The sequence below is a fragment of the Lissotriton vulgaris genome, chromosome 4_1 (assembly GCF_964263255.1).
Source record: "Lissotriton vulgaris chromosome 4_1, aLisVul1.2, whole genome shotgun sequence".
Taxonomy (NCBI): Eukaryota; Metazoa; Chordata; class Amphibia; order Caudata; family Salamandridae; genus Lissotriton; species Lissotriton vulgaris.
The window spans coordinates 694,191,930-694,213,147 of record NC_141691.1 but is presented as its reverse complement, the minus strand read 5'-3'; the positions used below and the strand labels follow the sequence as shown (position 1 = coordinate 694,213,147).

The 21,218-nt window shown below is 42.3% G+C and overlaps 1 protein-coding gene across 1 annotated transcript in view; it reads left to right on the top strand.

Annotated features, from left to right (window-relative positions):
* ABCA13 (ATP binding cassette subfamily A member 13) overlaps nucleotides 1-21,218 on the top strand; it is a 2,590,787-nt gene that overhangs the window by 1,992,755 nt on the left and 576,814 nt on the right. Inside the window, exons 41-42 of the mRNA XM_086964984.1 lie at nucleotides 7,734-7,890; nucleotides 11,189-11,442. Coding sequence (XP_086821110.1) covers nucleotides 7,734-7,890; nucleotides 11,189-11,442 — 411 coding nt within the window. The remainder of the gene's footprint in view (nucleotides 1-7,733; nucleotides 7,891-11,188; nucleotides 11,443-21,218) is intronic.

Sequence of the window (21,218 nt, the reverse complement as noted above, 5' to 3'; positions counted from 1 at the left end):
TAGATGTGAGTGCTTTCAAGTGAATCATGATGTTTGGGTGGTGTAGCAGGGTTGTCTTCAGATGCCATTTGTAAGGTGTATTTTCTGACTGTAGACTGTCAGAAATAATAGTGGTGGGTTTCTAATCCCACAGAATTCATGATCTTATTCCGGATGAAGATGAGTATATATAGTTCTCATTTTTCTTGGAAGTGAAATTTAGTCTAGCCTCATATCAGAGTTGTGCCAGTTGGAGTAGATAGCGAATTCATCTGAAGTCGGATAATTCATCTCCACACATCCATGAGTTATTTATTAATCGTCAGTTATTTTCTTAAACAATTCTCGGAATTTATTTGGGACATATCTTCTGGTGGGTTTGATATCAATGATGCTGTTTTTGTATATGTTGAATTCTCCTGCCACTCTAAGGTTTGCTTGCTTTAGGGTCTCTCTAATCAGACCTTGAACTTGAATCTGCTTCAAAAAGTACTGGTGTCCGCTGGTTTGGGCATAAATGTTCATGATGCAAGTTAGGATTTTGAAATTAGCTTTGACTCTAACTCATCTCCATTCCTCATCCGATGATAATGAATTGATGATAACATTGATGATTTTGTGGAACTTAATTTCAACACCATGCTTTTTCTTCACGACTTGTGAGAAGACTACATCTCCTACACACTTTTACTTGATTTGATTTGATGAGTTTCTTGATTAGGCACAATATCAGTCTCTAGTTTAAGAAGGGAACAAAGTTGCCGGCCTTCTGGCTTCTTGACCGCTTTGACATTCCCAAAAGTGCAGCAAATTGATACTGATACGCTATTTTGGTGTACTCTGTAAGATCGTCTGTGAAGGGTCCAATAACATGAGTTGCTGTGGAAGGAAATCAAACATGATTACAAAATGAATTCAAAGATGAGTAGAGGATGGTGTCAATCAAGCAAAGTCTGGCTGTTCACTGGTTAGCTTTCATGATATTTGATGTGTGCTGTGTTTTGTTATTGGGAGCCAACAGGGCTTCTAAGCATAATAATAAAGATATGGAGCTGAGTTTCATGGTGAAAGTGTTGGCCAAGGTTTTGCCATGTGAACAGTGCTGGTGCTTTTATGCAAGTAGTATAATCTTGAGTAGTAGGCTTGAGTTATGCCAGAAGAGTGCGAGATCTATGTTTTGACATGGAGGCTGATTGGTTTCCATTTATTGTGTAGCAGGTAAGAAGATGAGAAATGTTCGAAGTTGTTCTAGTTTGTCAAAGAGGTTGGTTCTGTCACTGTATGTGATTTCACATTTTCCAGGGTAGAAAATTCAAAATCTGATGTTGCTGTGTCTTAGAGAATATGTCATGTTGAGGATGTTTTGCTTTCCTGTTGCTGTTGCTTTAGTTGGACCTTGCGAAAGTAGGCCTAGACAAAATGTCACTTATGTCGAAGTAATTGCAGTTAATGCATAATGGGTCAAATTTGTATTTTGCGCTAAGAAAACTGCACTAGATTCAGGGTCATGCTCCTCAAGTAATTCCCTGTAATCCCACATAATGTTGCTCTATATTAGTGTAATTATGCTACAGCAAATTGCACGAGTCACACCCACCCCTAGTGAAAAATAGAGCTGTTTACCTCCCTATATGATATCCTTCTTCTTCTTGAAGATTGTGATGTGATAGTGTCTTCTTTGCTTTCCAAGAAGTACATTGATATTTCATCTTAGTTTTAACAGATTCGACAGATTCTATCCCTGTTGAAAGAGCTTACACTAGATCAAGCTGACCTTGCCAACTTCTACCCTCTGACTCACCTCCCATGTTTTGGAAAAAAAATCATTGATATCATTGAGAAGGCAGTCAAGTAGCTAAAGGAGCATATTAGGAAAAGTAGTAAACCTACTTCAAGACTATCAATCGGTGTTCAGGCTACTTTGAAGTACTCAAACAGCCTTGCCCTAAATAGCCGATGACTCCCTCTGCCGTAACTAAAAAACAACCCTTGCCCCCTTATCCTGCTCATCCCCTCCACATACTTAACAATGAAGACCACTCAGTATGCTGACTACACCCAACTCTATCTCAAACATTTCTTTACCAATGACTTGCTGACTAAAAAGCTGTCTCCAATGCAGCTAAACCTGGCAATCAGCAAACTACCTGATGCTAAACTCCACAAAGACTGAATCCCTCCTGTTTACCAACAGGCCCGATCAATTTCTGACTCAGTCATTGCTCTCCAGCTTAAACATAATGGATTTCACACCCCAGCTGACAGAACAGGTCAAATATCTCAGATTCACTCTCAACCTGAGTTTCTTACTCAATGCACACACTGCCAAGAAGATGAAACAGCTTTATTCCAAATTGTTCTCCTGAAAAAAATTGATAAATGTTCTCTAAATAGAAGTCTTCAGAAGAACAGTTTAAGCCCTAGTCCTCTCTCACTTAGATGGAGGCAATGCTCTGCTCGGAGTCATCCGGGAGACTCCCTTCACTCCCTTGAAAGGCATTTTCAATGAAGCAGGACAACTCAGCAAGAGGGTAGAAGAAAGCTGACCACATCACGTTGTGCCAAAGGAGCTACACTGCCTTCTCCTGTAAGCCCAGAACATCAACATGATCAGCCACACACTTACAAGTCCCCATACATCAATCCCTTGTTGACCTATTTAACAAACAAATAATATCTAGAGGCCAGCACCAGACAAGGAGCTCTGACATCACCAGATTGGAGATTAAACAGTAAATCATAAGAAAACAAGCCTTCTCAGCTTACGCTGCAAGGATCTGGAACAACATCCCCACTGACATTACAACAGCACCAACCTTCCTAATATTCAAGGCGAAACTAAGGGCCTTACTTACAAGAAATTATGCATCGCTGCACCAAGACCTACGTTAAAAATCCTTATGATGCCATGGATGCACTGTGTTTACAATACGGGGCTCCACGACGCAAGGTGCCAAGGATGCGTCAAAAAACTCTGACGTATCTGTGGAAAGGATGCTGCAAGGCATGTGGCCCAGAAGTGGCGCATTTCTGTAGTTGATCATAAAACGTACTCAATTACAGCAGTGCATCAAAAAACAGAGGGCTGGGCATCAGTTTTGACTGATACAAGCTGCTTACTGCATGGGAACAAATGTAATAGTGTGTGAAACTGTGAAAAACTAATCATGCACTCTATTACATTGTTCCTGATTGTCACGCATACCAGTGGGGACAGTGTACTTATGTGTTCCACTATGCCCACGTATGTGTGACATGAGGCATTGGTGTGGTGTAGTGTGACCTATACTGTGTTACCTACCTTATGTGTGCCCTTACCTGTTGGGAGGACCTGATTTCCTCGCAGATTCCATAGTTGGATGAGACTTCAGCTGGTCAGATTCCTCTGCCACAGCCAATATGTCATTCCTACGCCTGGGTTTTTGAGGCATAGGAATTTTACGCATTGCTAGCACAACGGCCCTCTTCTCGACAAAGTGTAATTTTTGAAAAATGTCATAAATACCACTGGGTCAGTTTTACAGGGGATTTTCTGATGGAACACGTACCTTGCATATATTAAAACTAAAGCAGCGCAGCCGATTCCTATGTAGGAAAAAATCATCAGCCTAAATGCTTCACCTTGTAAATATGGAGCTATGACAGCGCCGGCACTGAGTCAAAAAACAAAATTACGCAGCAGCGGGGCAAGCTCCTTGTAAATAATCCCCTAAAAGTTCACCTCTTTAAGGAAAGCTACCTCTGATAGACTGATTTCTGACCACTTCCACTAGGTCGACCTCCTCCTTCTGGCTTCCTCTATTCCCCCATGTATCCCCACCTTGGCTTGCCCCTGTACAGCGTTCCATTGCTAGCCAGCTAGGGTCACACTTTAGAAATACCAAAGTATACTTCCATAAATAAACCAGAAAGAACATGCAAATATGGGAGGTCCATGCATCTTAACAAATTTTATGGGCATAGACTTGTACCAGCTGAGGCAGTAATAGTCTTTGAAACTTTCACAGGCATACACTGACACATGTTATTATGTAGGTCTGTAACAGACCTAGTAATATTAATGCGACCAGTATTTAAGAAGTACACACTGGGGAAACATTTTCCCAGTCACAATTATGTTTGAAATTCATTAACAAAAGCATACATTTTGAGGTTCGTCTTAAATAAAACTCAAACTCCCTTCTTGGGTAATGTAAATATGTGTATTAATAAATAAATGAGACATAATTGAAATTTGAAGATCATTTAAGCATGGGGTTTTGCCTTAACTAACCCAATCAACATAGAGTGGCATTCTTTTAAGCAAATTGGCTGTCATCGTTGTTCACACACAGAACTCTTGGGTAATATAAAGGGCCAGATGTAGGAAGCCAATTTGCAATCGCAAACACGCTGAAATTCTCAGAATTTCAGCGTTTGCGATCGCAAATTAGCAGTGTGCAGCATAGCACGCAAAAACCCCCTCGCAAAAAAAGGATTCACAAAATGTGCGATTCCCAATTTTGCGATTGCATTTAAGGCATCTCAAATTGCGATTCTTCAAATGCAATGTAAAAAGCTCAAAAAAGTGTGATTTGGCCTTAAGGAATTGCTAATTAGCACCAACTTCAAGTTGACGGTAATTTGCAAATTCCTTTATAAAAACTAACTTTTTTGCTATTTTAAAAGTGCCATGTGGCACACATTCATGCCCTTAGGGCATGTATGTGTGCCACATGTGCAGACATGCACCTTTCAGGGGTGCAACAGGGTGTCCCTCTGGAACGCTTGCACCCTTGAAATTGCGCATGCAATTTGCGAGTACCTATCGGGTACTCGCAAATTGCGTGCGCAATTCTCATTCATTCCGATGGGCCTCAACCCCCATAGGAATGAATGGGAAGGTATTCCTTGATTGTGGATCGCAATTTGCAATTCACAATTAAGGAATCGCAAAAAATATTGCGATTCCTACCTACATGGCATTTTACGAGTCCTCAATAGCGATTCCCTAAAAATCGGTATTAAGGGCTCACAAAACTGCTTTTACCTACATCTGGCCCACAGAGCTGTATCATGATGCTGTTCATTGCCAAGTGCAGTTTAAATGGAGTTTGAGTGTTGGTTCTTTCCAAATTTGCTTTGCTTACATTACATATATTACTCAGAAAACTGTTGATTTAGTGCATGAGCTAAAGACAGAAAAACTTTGAATCACAAAACAGTCATTATTCTTTTTTATGAACTGTGCTGTCTACAGCTCACGTATTGTATTGTGTTGTATTGCAATATTTATGTAGTACTCACTACCCTTATGTGAGGCTTTGAAGTATTTACCTACACGGGAAGCATGCTACACTGTTTAGGGTGTTTAGTTGGAAGGCTGTTGTCTTTGTTTTGATCCTATGTGAGAACTGTTTCCATGTCGCGTGTGAGGACCACTAGGAGTGGTCATCTTGTTATGGGGTGCAGCAAGTAGGTGTGTGATGGATGAAGAAGTGTGACAGATAGATGTACGGTTTTGGTTTTGTGTAAGCTTTGAGTGGCTTTGCTGTTCTCTTGATGGTATTTCTTATGATCATAAACCATACAGCTGGTTACTGCACTAGTTTGTCCATTCTGAGATTTTGTGTTACATTTATGGTCCTAAACAGACATAGGTTGGATGGAAAAATGGTGGAAAAATCAGGTGGATGAACTTTCTTAATATAATTCCGTATCTGATAGTAATTGAGAGATGTCAAGAAGCGGTCGTAGTATGTAGATTCTTAGGACCTGCACAAAGTCCTCCATTGCCAGTGGCATTTGACAAATCTCTTCAGTTAGTCCGTGGCTGATCAGTTGGTGGTTTATTATTGCTTTTGGGAACAGTACCAGATGATGGTCATGACCCCCCCAGCAGTTTTGTCTTATGTGAGTGTCAGAGTGTCAAGCAGTATAAGGGGAATTGTTAATCAGTCAGTATTAACTACACAACCGCTGAGTGTTCTGGTAAGTGTATTAGTGTGGAGCAGGAATTTTATATATTGTAATGTAATTGCATTTATTTTGTGCTTTCTACCCCCGATGAGGCCTTGAAGTGTTCTACACTAGGCAGCACGCTGCTCTGGACCAAAGTGTAGTGTATTTTTCTGTGGTTATTGTTTGTTATTGGGGTTAGCCTTGTGCTCTTCAGAAAACCGAATCATGCTTTCTCTTGTTTATTTTCCTAGTACATTTATGGACTGTTGACAGGAATGTATTATGAATTACAAATGCATAAACACAATATGCGCCTGCACTCTGCAAGGAATGGCACCCTGTTATGGCCTTAGAGCTCTTAAAATCTCAGGCACTTGCTTGAGTAGCTTCTCTAGTATTTTGATTCTCATTCTTGGACTTAAACTCCTGTTTATCCTTAAAAATTCAGGACTAGGCGCTCCAATGCACAAAGTAAAAAAAAGCCTGGAGTGAATGACATTCTCAAGCATAGACCTAGGACACTTTAGACTCCTGTATTATTCTAGCTCAGAGGCTGTATCATGATACCTTTCAGTGTGGAGCATAGACGCAGATGAGGTTCCTGCATTTGTTTTTCATTAAAAAAATGGGCCTGATTAGAGCTCACGGAGTTTCACTCCGCAGAATTCAGCGGAGTTGCTAAAAATTCCACCAAATTCTGCGGAGTTCTGTGAGCAGGCGGAGTATTGCTCGACCACTCCTAATGAAGTCCCCTTGACTGGGCAGGGTTGTTAGGGGCCAAGAAGCCCTATTGTTTCTGCAAGTATATTCCCAACAGCGGGAATGCAGAGATGTTGTCGGAGAACCGCCCCCATTCTCAACTGCTCTGCGAAGGAGCCTCCTGGCGCACAACTGGTCGGGGGATGCAGTCCCCTTGGCTGCTGAGGGTAGCTGGTGACCAAGAACCCCTATTGTTGGGACAAGTAAGTCTCTCACAGCATAATTGCTGAGACATCGGCTGTGGTCTGCCCCCTGTCTCAACCACTCTGCAAAGAGGCCTCCTGGTGAACCACTGGTTGGGGATGAAGTCCCCTTGGGTGCTGGGCATCATTGGGGGCCAAGATTCAACCCCTATTATTGCCACAAGTAAGTCTCCCACAGAGGGATTGCAGAAACGTTGTCGGAGGCCCCTCCCCCTTTCTCAGCCACTCTGCAAAGCAGCCTCCTGGCATAGTAGTGGTTGGTGGCTTTAGTGCCCTTGGCTGCTGGGGGTCGTTGTGGGCCAAGAAACCCTATTGCTGCCACAAAGAAGTCCCCCACAGTGAGATTGCTGAGACTAGGGGTGAGCACGCCAGTAAACTCCACATTCCAAGTGGAGCTTGGAGTGGAAAAACTCTGCAAAAGTCGCTGGAGTTTACCGCCCACCCCGAATAAAAATGCAGACCAGCACATGAATTATGCAAGAAAATATCTGTACAAGCTGTAGAATGCACAGTTCTGAAACGCTGAGAGGAACTTACTGCTCTGTATATCTGAGCCATCCGCAATCCATGCACTAACTCGGATTCTTTAAGTGAATCTATTCAGACAGATCCTTTTCAGAACAAAACAAAAGCCCATCCATCCATGTCTGCTCTCTGCACTGAGTGACATCATGATGAGACCTCTCATTGTTGATCTTGTCCACCGGTTTGACTTAAATATCTTGGTCAGTCTTTCTCAAAGTAGATGAGTTCAGCCTTGCAGAACATCCCTGGTCATTACTCGTATATCTAACTGGACTTCAGCAAAATGGTTGGTCCTTTCATGACCATCTACTCTTTTTCTCTTTTCAGGTATGCAACTTTGCCCTGGATGTACTTCATATCCAGATTCTTCTCCAGTTCGGATGTAGCATTCATTACTTATATCTCCATAAATTTCGTATTTGGCCTTTGCACCCTTTTACTGACACTTCTGCCGAAGTTGCTGTCAGTGATGTCCAAGTCAGAGGTTAGTAAAGTAACTTCAAAGCCAATCACTGTTAACAAAGTAAATTCAGAAATAAATTATTGTGAGCAAAGTTTTCTTTTTGTCTTGCTTCTAATGTTCAGTCAACACTGTTATAACACCAAAAGGGGGGGTTGTCGTTTATATCAATGTACATGTTTTCAATGAGGATGATACCACATTCCCCGTTGATGTGACTTGAGATTATAATCAAAACACACTACTGCCCACCACTGTCCACAGATTTTCACCAAAGCACGCTTTTATTCCAGCAGATGCTGGCAGAGATCCAATTGGCCAGCCCACCAGTTCCAGTTCCAGTGTCAATTGCATTACTTAGCATTATCCCCACAGCCTGATCTGCTCGGGGTTCCATACTCCACACCACTGGCTTTAACATCGTCCTTCCCGAAGATTGTGCCTAGTGTAATCAAGATGTATTACAAGATGAAATTAACTTTAGTTAATCTTTATGATAGCTATGGAAGAAGGTGATGCACTAGCCTAGGCCAATCCATACATACTTATTTATTCAAATATGTATTCCTTATATTTATTTATTTATGTTTGCAGCATGATAGAGAGCAAGCATTGAAGAAACGTGTTAGTGACGTGTTCACTGACATAATCAATATGTATAAAATATATTTTTTACAAACTTGGTTACTGGTTGACTGGGGTGGGAACCCTGGTCAAGCAGCAACCACATTCTTTGTCAGGGTAACACACAGGCAAACCCTAAATTAGCCTGTGCTCATCCTCTGGTAGCTTGACACAGAGCAGTCAAGCGTAACTTAGAGGCAATATGTAAAGTACTTCTGCAACACTTCAAGCAGTAAAACTGTGACAACCCCACACAAAAAGTTTCCACACCAAGTTGGAAAAATAGAATCTAGTTGAATAAATCAAACATGACCAAAATGACAAAAATGTAATGAGTAGAGCTGGAGTTATTGAATATTAAAGTTTATAGTGAGAAATAGCACCAAAAAGCACACAGAGCTATTGAGGGTATCTGGTCACGTTGAACCAGGACAAAGTCACAAGTTCAGGCTGGCCGTGATGAAGCATAGGCAGCTACAATGACCCAGTTAGGCCTGCTGAACAGAATAAGTTCATTGCTTGGATGCACGTCGAAGATGCGTCACACAGCCAAGGCGATGCGTTGGCTCTGGGATGTGGTGGGGCTGAAGAGCGAGATCCTGTTGCATCGACTTTAAGGATCGCATCAATGGGGCTTGCAATGTGATGTCCGGTGTCGGGGATGCAAGGTGCAGCTGAGGCGATGCATCAATTCTGATGAGCAGTGAAGCTACGATGCAGAGTTTCGTCATCGCTGAGGCTGCCGTCAATGAGAGATGCGAGGACATGTGTTGGGGAAAGTGTTGCAAAGGGGCAGTTCCCAAGGCGATATGTCGGTCCCAAGATGCAGGTTGAGGTGGAGATGTGGGTCTTTTGCAATGTTTCAATCAACGCAACAGCAGTGATGCGTCGGATCGGCTCGGGATGCACTGCTCAGTCAAGGAGATGCATTGGTACTGCTCAGGAATACGTTTCTCAGTATAGAAGATGCGTCAGTTCTGATGGCAAGCACCTTAGGCCCACTTCCAAGTGTTCAGGACTGGAGTGCCACCACCTAGCAGGGTAGACTCACAGATGGTAGAGTCCAGGAGCATGGGTTCGAAGCCTGTTATGTCCTTGAGGCTTCAGATCAGGAGGCCAGCCAACTAAACCTTGGAGTCACTCTGGGTAACGGGTTCAAGAGAAGCAGGTCCAATCCTTCTCACCCAGGCAAGAGAATAGCAGGCAGCAGATCCGTGCAGCAAACAAGGAGTCCAGCATAGTGCAGTCCAGCAGAGTCGCCGTACTTCAGTAGCACAGTAATCCTTCTTTCTGTCAGAGTATCCACAGGCCAGAAGTATGCTGAAGTGGTGTTGTCTGAGGTCAAATATTCATACCCAGTGGTGCCTATGAAGTGGGGGAGACTTAAAAAAACATGCCTTTGAAGTGCACAGATGTCCTGTCCTCCCTGCCCTGGCTCTAGACTAACTACAGGGGGTATGCAGTCCTTTTTTGTGGAACTAGGACACAGCCTATTCTGGTGTAAGTGAGGCTGTACCCAGCTCCTCCCTACTGTTGCCAGTGAGGGCCCATTGACACACACCTAAGCTCCCGATGGGTGTGGCTGTCTAGGAGGAATACGCAAAGCCCAACTACCAACTGCACCAAGTCAGGTGACCAGAGACAGGGGCAGGCACCAATGGGTAAGGCAAGAGAATGCCAACTTTCTAAAAGTGGAATTTTCAAAATGGTAATATAAATTTCACTTTATGATAAATTAGGATATTACATTAGGATTCCAGAAACACCAAACTTGAGCCGGTCATATCTTCCCATTTGGAAAATTACACTTTTTAAATGTAATAAGGTAATCCCAATGTTATTCTATCAGAAACATAGACCTTGTGATAGTGACAAAGAAATGTAAGAGTTTTTCACTACCACGACATGAAAAGCCTAAAATGCATGTCCTGCTTTTTAAATACATTTATTTGTGTTTGACATTTAAAACTTTTGTCAAGAATGAAACCTAAGGACGTAGCACTTTAAACCAAGAAAGGTTTGCAATCTAGAACCCCATAGAAGTCAATCCAGAATAGAAGTGGTAGCATTGAGTATGAAGATGAAGCAAGGGTAAAATTACTTATTGGTGGATTCAATTTCAATAGGTGGATAATTTTCCAAACCTCAACGTTTTGCAAGGTTTGTGCACAAAAGGATACATCTTTGGGGCCAGGAATCATGGTCTTTATATGGTTATTATTTGAATATTAATAACGTAGGATTGACAAATTCTTAAGTACGATGATGAGAGGGTCAGTATATAGCTTCCGTAAGCCTCTCAAATATACCGGTAAATCCTGGTTGACATTTCTCATAATGTTTTCACATATCTACACTAACGCAAATTACAGGAATTTCGCATACCCCTAATTTACATATAATTACAGTGAAAAGTGTTTTTCTAAAAATGCATTTTGTTCACATTGATTATCAACCACTTTTAAAAATCATTTTCTCTGCTAATGCACATTCATTAATCTGTGTGTGAAGTAATATAGTTCAGATAATCCCTTCATTCGCAATAGCCATACCTTTTTAATTTACAATTTTCAACATGACCAACATTATGCTACATTTGTTTGCTGCTCAGTTTCAGTGGCATTGTTGACATGCATTTTCCCCATATTAATTATACTTGTCTAATTCTGAAACTTTTCATCCCTCTTTTCTTCCTTAGAATCTGACATATATACACAACATCCTCAGATGGGCCTTTCTAATTTTCCCACAATTCTGTCTGGGCCACGGGCTAATGGAGCTCTCGTACAACCAGGTGAAGTTCGATCTGACCAGTAGCTTTGGGATCGATTCTTACGTCAGTCCCTTTCAAATGGACTTCCTGGGCTGGATATTCGTGGCTATGTCCCTGCAGGGCAGCCTTTTGCTTCTCCTGAGACTTTCACTACACTGGGATCTGCTCCAAAACCAACGGTAAGCCTATTTACTTACACCACTTCCGTCCGAGGCTGGGTTTGACCCACTTTCTGACAAATATGAAAGCCTTACATTAAGCCATATCTTGTTAAAGTCTAAAAAGATAGTGCTCTTCTCGCCGATAATGTATTCTGCTCTAATGAGACAGTCCGCTTATGTTTCTGTGCCTTTCCCTGGAATTGGGGATTTCAAATGATACGTTTTTTGATCGTAGAAAGTGCACTCAGCAAATCATTTATCAGACTATTTGGAGTTTTTTTGTTCATGACTGTAAAGTTCAGCATCTGTGAAGAAAAGTCTCTGCTATGCACATTTTCTTTACATCTTGCAAGGGCCGGCTGGGAGAACAGAAGCAAGAATGTTGGTGCATAGTGACCATTTTTGCTAATGTTTGCTGGCGTTCGGCACCAGTACTTGTTTCATAACTCCAGCACATGTCCACCAATTTGTGGCAGCGTCCATTTATTTAAAAAAAAGAGCACATGAGTAAAGTGTTTACCAATTCACTATAAAATGTAAGCGTCTCCAGGTCATTCTTATAGCTTTGGGTCACCTGGCATAGTCAATATTGTCACATATGTCGGAGTGTTGTAGTTGGGGGGGAAAATGACGCAGCCCGGTGCCACAAGTTATTTTGCTGCGCCACGCTGCGTTAGTTTTGAGGCACAGAGATGCAACATATTTACAGCAACATGTCGGATCTCTGTACCTTTCCCTGCGCTGGCACACAAACTGCTGCCATGCGTGGGCACCCCTGCACCATGGTGCAAGGATGTGTCTTTTGGAGATTATTTTTGTGCAAGAAGGGGCACCTTCCTGCCCAAAAACAATCACTTGAGGTGATTTCCTCTTCCATTGCGTGCTGCAGAATGCAACATGCATTGAAAGAGGAAAAACAAGGAGAAATGAAAATATTTCTCCTCGTTGCGTCTCGCTAGGTCACGGCATAGCATCCTGACGCATTTCCAGGTTTACGATTGCTCCTAAATCTGGAAATGCATCAGTGGACATGGGTGTTACTTGGGAACACCCACAGGAGCACCCATGTCACGCCTATAACACGCAACGGGTTGCGTGAAATGGGGTGCTATTTATGAGCACACATAAAGCCACGCTGGGTGGCTTTGCGTATGCTTGTAAATTTCACGCAGCAGGTTGCGCAGTCGGTGCATCATGTTACGGGACGCACCGACGGCGCAAGGGCTCATAAGTAGGTGGCACTAATACTGGCAGTGGGCGGAGCTGGCAGGGACTGCAGATGATGCATGCTGCAGTGCCATCCTGAGCAACATCCTGACCCCTTGCACTTATTTTTTACTTTGTTATCTTATTAGAAATTAGGCACTGGAATAGTCCATGTCTTAGTCCGTGCCAGTGGCTGTCCCTCTTCGCTGTTTGTATTTCTTGTTTCTTGTTATTTATAGTGCGCAAACCTTGGCATTTTAAACCTCTTCCTGAACATAGGATTGTTTCATACAACTGTGAATTCGATTGGTTAATTATTTCAGAAATCAGACATCTGTACTGAATATACTCATCCTTGCATCCAGTTTCTCTAATGTTTTGGACCTGCAGATCGAGATGGCAGAGACAGACCATCAGTAAGTTTGCAACCTGATATGTAAAGAAAAAATATATCACTCAAACACGCCTTAGTCTCTTGCTGAATTTCTTTCTGATCCCTTCTCGGAACGGCAACCAGTGCTTAAAACAAGTGAGCTCTTGCAATGAAGCCTAGTGGGTGTTGAAGTGCACCCTGTCCAATTCAAAATCCGGTTTGTGTAAAAGATCTTTCTTGGTGGTGGTGCTTGAAATAATACTGTTTCCAAGACGTGATTCGCAGTGGATGGGATGTGCTTGATGTTTTAGGATTCATATCAGTTTTTCTAAATAACCTGTAATGGAACTTAGATGATCTACCTCTTTGTATGAACCAGGTGGTCATATTTAGTCAGCGTGCACCAGCCTGCAAATAATAATGGTTTCGATTGAGTGGCCATGTGGACATTTGTGGACTTTAGTCGACCATGACTGGTAGTAACTTTGACAATAGAGAAGGCAATGCGCTCACAGTACCTCTAGGGTTGGCTCGGAGGGGGAGAGGGTTGATACAGGGGCAAGAAGGCATAGCTTTTGGGGTAGAAATTAGAGTCACTGTAGCAGTAGCATATACCGTAATGCGTCAAGCAGGATGTATGACGTTACAACGCATGCATTTACATCGCATGCCTTTACAACGCAATTATTACAACGCAGTCCATTACAACGCATAGTGCTTTGGGGCGCTGGATAGTGAATAGTTTAATTTACTTTTCCAACTCCAGTCCCCGTGGACACTAGGGAAGGTTATTGGATAGTAAATTAACCTATTCCCTATCCTAGAGCGCCCCCCAGAGCAATGCGTTGTAATAGTTTGCGTTGTAATGGTTGCGTTGAAAAGGCTCTGCGATGTAAAAGTTGCGTTGTAAGTGTTGTTCACCCGTCAAGCATAAACGCAGATGAATCTTCAGTGAGATGCAGATGGAAGAAGAATGGTGTCCAAGGGGATATAAAAACACTGTTGAAATCAAAATCTATTCGAAAATAATAAACGTTTGGTATTTTTTTCAGCCAAAGAGCATTAGAGGTAATACTATATACATATATTTTAATATTTTAACAATCATTTGACCAATCATCATATTTACTATATTTATAAGTGTGCATTTGAAGTTAAAAATCATTTTGTAGCTTTTTCCGCACTTCGTTTTAAAAAGCAGAGGGTGTCTTCTTTTGTTTCACTATGACAGTCATTTCAAGGTAGCTTTATGAAGCTAAATCATAATTTCAGTACGGACCTTGTCAGGATAACAGCTGTCTATTAGGGATTAGTGACTTGCTGTGAGAAAAGGTCCTACAAGCATGTCCTATGGCTCATTGAGCGCCGCCCTGCAAGCCATCATTTCCAGCCTTCAGCCCTGGCCATTGGCCTATGAAAGATTTCCAGAACTCTAAGCTCTGCAACGTTCAATAATAAAGTGTGGCTGTCACTGAAGTTGGACTTTTCATACAAATAAAGAAAAGGCTACCTCTGGCTTCCGGCAGACTAATGCACTATCTCTGTGACAATCGATACCACTGCTCCGTCTATGTGGCACAACCCACTATGAGAGATAGCGCACATCTGTCATAGCGGGCACCCCAGCAGTGATTAGCATCACTCTGACTAACTTAACACTCTCTTCCCCCTACAATTCCCCGTCATCTCTTGATTTAATATGGAGTTGGTTTAACAAATGTGGGGGCATATTATCAAGAACGGAGTTAAAAATTATCGCTGGTTTAGCGGTAGAAAACTGCCGCTAAAGCGACGATAATGGGCTTTATATTATGCCCTTGAGAACTCCAATAGAAGTCCATGTTCTGGTGTGAACATGGGCTTCTGTTGGAATTCTCCAGGGCATATTATCAAGACCATTATCGCCGCAGTTTTCTGCCGCTAAACCCGCGATAATTTTAGCGCGGTTCTTGCTAATATGCCCCGGTCAGATTTGGGTGGCTGCAGGTGCTGTTTATGTAACGCCAAAACTGTACAAACTGCGCCAATGTTACATGAAAGCAAATGCCTTCTTCCTCAGTTTGCAAAATGCTTCCTTGAAACAAGGCTGGTGCCACCCTGAAGCCAGATTAGGGAGTGCCCTAAATACACTGTTAGCGAAAGGGTTCCACATTGCTTGTTTGGAGAATGAAAAATCACCTCATTCTCAAAAGGAACAATAAAGTACAATTACAACTAAAGAGTTACCAAAATCAATGGCACCACACCTGCCCAGACCCGCAGCTATTAATTATATAAAAGAAGCAAGCACAAGTTACGATAAATGGAGATATGATTCATCGAGTGTGGTGATACACTTCTTACAATTCAGGCCCCCTTGCTGCAGTTTCAGTCGACAAAAGTGAACAGTTCAGAGAAGCACATTTTGCATCACAAACTTGTTGGTTAAAAACCATCATACATTTTTAATATGAAGAAAGTGGGGAAGGATCTAAATGTGAATAGCTTCATGTCAAAAGACATGATAGAGATATTTGAACCCGATCTTTCATTCCAGAAACTCACCTAGAAAATTGGCCTCCTCATGTGTGTTTCTTCTCAAAGTACTAAAAAAACCCTGTCTCTTATCCCTAAAAAGAGCAGGAAGACCATAATTCAAGCCTCCATTATATCAAAGATAAGCTATTCTAAATCTGTCTTTTTAGGGCTTTCTCAAAAATAGCTAAACTGCAGCTTACTCAAAATATGATCTCCTGTCTTCTTTTGGGTGTCAAGTGGTTTAACCCTATTCCCCACCATCTCAAGGCTCTTCACTGACTCCCAGTGTGTACGTTTTAGAAATTGGGTTTCTGGTTGGCAGAGGTATGCACCCTGTCCTAGCAGGAACCCCAATCCTATTCAGGATAAGCCAGATACATACCGTAAATTAAACTGTTACCACCCTCTGGCAGCTTGGCACAGAGCAGGCAGGCTTAACTTAACTAGACATGTGTAAACTATTTGTGTAATACTTAATACAGTAAACAGTGGAAAAGCCATGCAAAAATAATTCATAAGAGTTTAGGAAAACAGAGCTTAGTTTAATGAACAAAACATGAGCAAAATAACAAAAAGCCCATAGGTAGAACTTGAGTTATTAATTTTTCAAGAACATCTTGAAATATAGTGCTTAAAAGAATAAAGTGCCAATTGGGGCTATCAGGTCCACTGCCCCGGGTCACCTTTGAAAAGCCAGGGTGACCAAAATGGAGTATGGATCAGATACAGGAATCACGCAGGGCCCGCTGCAAACAGTACCTTCACAGAGGAAGTGTTGAGGAGCAACTACAAGGAGCAGCTGGAGGCAATGCTTAATCATCAATCCGTCAGATTGAAGGCGATGCCTCTGTTCCAAGTCACGCGTAGTTGGGTGATGCGTCATCATCAAACCCCTGCTGATTAAGGCAATGTGTTGTCGTTGAGCCATGCAGCCGGAGCTGTGATGCCCTCGAAGTGGCAATACTTCGCCAACGAAAAGAATGCATTGGGTCTGACCAAAGCAAAGTTGACTGTACATGGATTTTTTGCATAGATATCCAGAAAACCCACTTCTAAGAGCCCAGAACTGTATTGGCACCATTTGGCAGGGCAGGACTCACAGTTGGCAGAATCCAGAGGTGGTAGCAGGGTTGTTAGAAGTCTTTGATGTCCTTGAGTCTTCAAACAAGAGGTGAGGTAGCAAGCCCTTGGAGTCACTTGGTTCTGGGTAAGTAGAGATGCAGGTCCAGTACTTCTCACCACTAGGCAAAGAGAGCAGCAGGCAGAAGAGCAGGCACAGCAAAGTAAGCAAGAGTCCAGGAGAGTGACAGTTGTTTCAGCAGCACAGCAGTCCTCCTGCTTGGCAGTGTCCCCAGATCCAGAAGGTAGTGTCAGAGGTCCAGTACTTATATCCAGATGTGCTTTTAAAGTGGGGGAGACTTCAAAAAGAGGCCTTTGAAGTCCACAACGTCCCTGCCCTGGCTTCAGACTCACTACAGGGGTGTATGCAGCTCTTTGTGTGGGGACAGTCACTGCCATATTCAGGTGCACATGTCAGCTCCTCCCTCCCATCCAGCCCAGGGTTGCCCATCAGCCTGTTGATGGCCCATCGGAATGTGAATGCCCCACCAGGCACACTTAAGTTCTGTTTGTGTGTGGATGTCTAGAGGGAACGCACAAAGCCCAGCTGTCACCCACTCAAGATGTGTATTCAAAGACAAATGAAGAAATAGAATGGTTAAAGTAAGAAAATGCTAACTTTTTAAAAGTTCAATTTTCAGACTTGCAACTTAAAATCCAACTTTACAATAAGTGGCAATTTTAAATTTTGAGTCCAAAGACACCAAACTTGAAATATCTATCTTGTCCCAATTGCAAATTTCACATACAAAATTTAATACGGTAATCCCAATGTTAGTCTGTGGGAGAGAAAGGCCTTGCAATAGTGAAAAATGAATTTAAGAGTTTTGCACTATCTGAACATATAAAACCTAAAAGTACATGTCCAACTTTTTAAATACACTGCCCCCTGCCCTTAGGGCTGCCTAGGGCCTACCTTAGGGGTGACTTATGTGTATTAAAAAGGATGTTTTGGGCACTGCAAAATAGTTAACTTGCCAGGTTGACAAGGCCGTTTAACTGCACACACAGGTTCTGCAATGACAGGCATGAAACATGATTAAAGGGCTACTGAATTGGGTGGCACAATCAGTCCTGCAGGCCCACTAGTAGCATTTAATTCACAGGCCTTGGGCACTTGTAGTTCTATTTACTAGGGACTTATAAGTAATATAAATATGGGGATTGTGGATAAGCCAAATATTACCATGTTTTAGGGAAGAAGCACATGCACTTTAGCACTATTCAGCAGTGATAAAGTGCCCAGCATCGTAAAAGCAGCAAAAATGAAGTCAGCAAAACAGGAGGTGAGAGGGCAACAACGTCAGGGGAAGCCACACCAAGGAAGCCAGGTCTAACAGTAAGAGATGCATCTTTAAAGTGCTCTGTGTTTGATTTAAGGCCACAATTTACCATAGTCCAAAGTATAATGCTGACATTTTAACAGTAGTGCTCCCTTCCGCCTAAAAAGATTGTCTTCTGCAAAAATGTTCAGTCCCCCCCTTAGTTAATGAAACCGCAATGGGGGGGTCGTTTGTTTTAAATACTCACCTATCCATCATGGAGTAAGGTTCCCTATCGCTTTGTGCTTCTTCTACATATCTGGTTTGCAGAAACATATCAAAGCTTATTTATTTTCGCTGTAGTTATAGCAACTGGCCGCATCACTGCATTTCTTTTCAGTGTGGCGCCAGGACAACAAATCTTGAGTAGCAATAAGCTCTATAAAAGTCCCAAAAAGGTATACAACATAAAGCACAATATACACGGCAACAACTTATTGTACATTTTTTTTCCTGGAACACTGTATGCTGCTCTTCCAGTTTCAGAGCCGTTTTTATGCAGAGAAATGGGGAAATGTCATGATTTCTAAGGATAATTTACCTAAAATGTCATACGATTTGTTATGGTCAGAGAATAACTTGGAAAGGACTATGTGTATCGCTGCTTGACTTCCATAGATGCAGACACTTTGTTTCCATTTCTTCATTAAATCCAATTTACTTTTTCAATTGCCCTTTCTTTCTATATTTCCTAAAACTACATTCTGTTCAGAGTGTTGTGTCTGGAATTACCTGCACGGGGTGCCTCTCATTTAGGTCCTGTGCTCTGAGTGGACTGTGATTGAATAATTATTGCAAACAGCAAGGGCCCCAGAGGATTCAAGCTCATTCCAAGCAGGAACAGTACAACAAATGAAACTGAACAGTAGGAGAGAAAGAAATTAATGGCAATCCGGTGCTTAGATCACTGTCTACTGACATGGTTGAAGGACAATACATGACCTATGTTTATAAAGTTCATGAAGGCTGCTTTACACTAAAGCAAAAGTGGTTAGGTCGAACCTGGGCAGCGCATGCGCTGCTCTGCGAGATAGGCTGTATTCAGGTAGGGACTTAAAGCTCCGCCCACTCTTCGCCCATATTTTTCTTTGGCTTCTGTTATTGTCCACTGTAAACCATGGCTGTACATTGGTCAATAGGCTTAGTAGTCCCTCCTTAGTACCACCTGTTACGTGTGTTGTTACTCGCTAGGCTTTAAGTATAGCCTCCGAGCACCATTTTTTCAAATAGCTCTGACACCCTCTCTCCTAATGGTTATAAAAAAATTATTATAGCACAGGCACTGAACACAGTTGAAATGTAATAGGTCTCGCGTTTGCAAGAGTTTAAGCTATAGACATTGGAAATGATAATGCCTTTGATTTATCTGTTTTAAAAACAACAGTTAAATAAAAGGCATTGGGGCATATTAGCAAGGAAGGGGCAGAGAGAGGTGTTAGCCTTCTTGGCTTAACACCTCTCCCCGCCACTTTGGATACACGAGGCTGCACCATATTATCAAGGATATGTTGCAGCCTCCCGTTTCCCTCTGCGATGGCGTTCATTTTTAAAACTTAGCACCAACGCAGGCACCCTTGCACCAGAGTGCAAGGGTGTCTGCGAGCAGGGAGGTTTATTTATGTACAGGAAGGTGACCTTCCAGAGACTCAGAGCCTTCTCTAGCGCGGCACCTAAGATCTGAAACTCTCTCCCACCAGAAATTCACAGAATCCCCTACATGGCGGTGTTCAAACAGGAAGTAAAACAATCCTAATGACCAAGTTCCTGTCTTAATTGGACCATGGCTCGTCTGTTTTCAAAATGTCTGTTTTTTGGTTGTTTTTCCTTATCAACTGTTAATGTCTATGATTCTTTGCCTTACCTATTAAGTAGCGTTGTGCCTTCCCTTATTAAGTTATATCTTGCTCGCATTTATGTTCAATCTTATTAGATCAACATAAGATTGAAGAGGAAAATAATAATGAGTATTGGAGAAAGGGCAGAGCCTTCCGGGACCCCCTTGAAACTGCAGATGGATGGAATAAGTTATGGTTCAGCTTAACTCTTTGGGATCTATTGTGAAGGAAGGAAGAGAACCATTGCAGTACGAAGCCTGAGAGGCCCATCCTGTATTCCAGAATAGCTAGAAAGTTGTCATGATTACAGTGTTGAATGCAGAAGAGAGATCAAGGAGGATTCGGAGGTAGGATTTGTTATGGTCTAGCATGTTTAAGACATCATCAATGATGTGGAGGAGTGCCGATTCAGTACTGTGACCACTCCTAAAGCCAGATTGGTATTGATCCAGGAGATTGAAAGTCTCGATGTGCGAGCACAGTTGCGATAGGACGCATTTTTCTAATAGTTTAGACAGAGTAGGATTGTTGGAGATGGGCCGGAAGTTGTTGAGATCAGTTCTGTCCGCATCAGTTTTTTTTAGACTAGGTGAGACCTGGGCTGCTTTTAGACATTCGGGGATCTTGCCTTGAGATAAAGAGGCGTTAACAATTTTAGTCTAGAAGGGGATGAGGGCTTCCTTGATTTCTTTGAAGAGAGCTGGTTGCAGTGGGTCACTAAGTGATTGGAGGGGTTAAAGTTGAGCAGGCTGTTGTAGATGTAATCTTCACTGAGGGGTGAAAAGGAGTTCAATGTGGCCCTGTTTTTACTGCTAATACTGAGATGCTTTTGATTCACTGAGATGTCAGGCTGAACCATCCTCTCAAGTGATGTAAGACGGGCCCTCCTTACTTCGAGGTCAAGGCTGATGGATTTAGTTTTCTTCATAAGGAAGATCGCCAGATCGGTGCAGGAAGGAGACTTGTCTGCTGAACTGATGTGATTGGATGCTATCACTGACTGCTGTTTGACAATTTCAAAAAGGTTTTGGGGGCAATTAGAGGCTTGTCTAATCTGCGATTTGAAGTAGTCTGCCTTAGTCTTCTTGATGTATTTATTGTAGGAGCTTCTAACCGATCTAAGGTCTTTCAAGTGAAAGGCAGATGGTTTTAATCTCCATAGACATTCAGCTGCTCTTAAGTTGAGGTGCCTCGAGTTTAAGTTGTTGTGGAACCATGGTTTGGAGAATTTGGAGGCCTTAGTTGTAAAGTTGCTAATGAGTCCTTGATATCAGAGATAGTTGAGTTGTAGAAGTCTGTGAGATCATGAACATCTGTCAGGTCGTCTTGGGCATTTTTACAGTCGGTAGCTAGACAGTCCGTGTTAATATTCCTGAGGTCCCTTTTCCACTGTTTAATTTTCTTGGGCTGGATCTTTTTCGG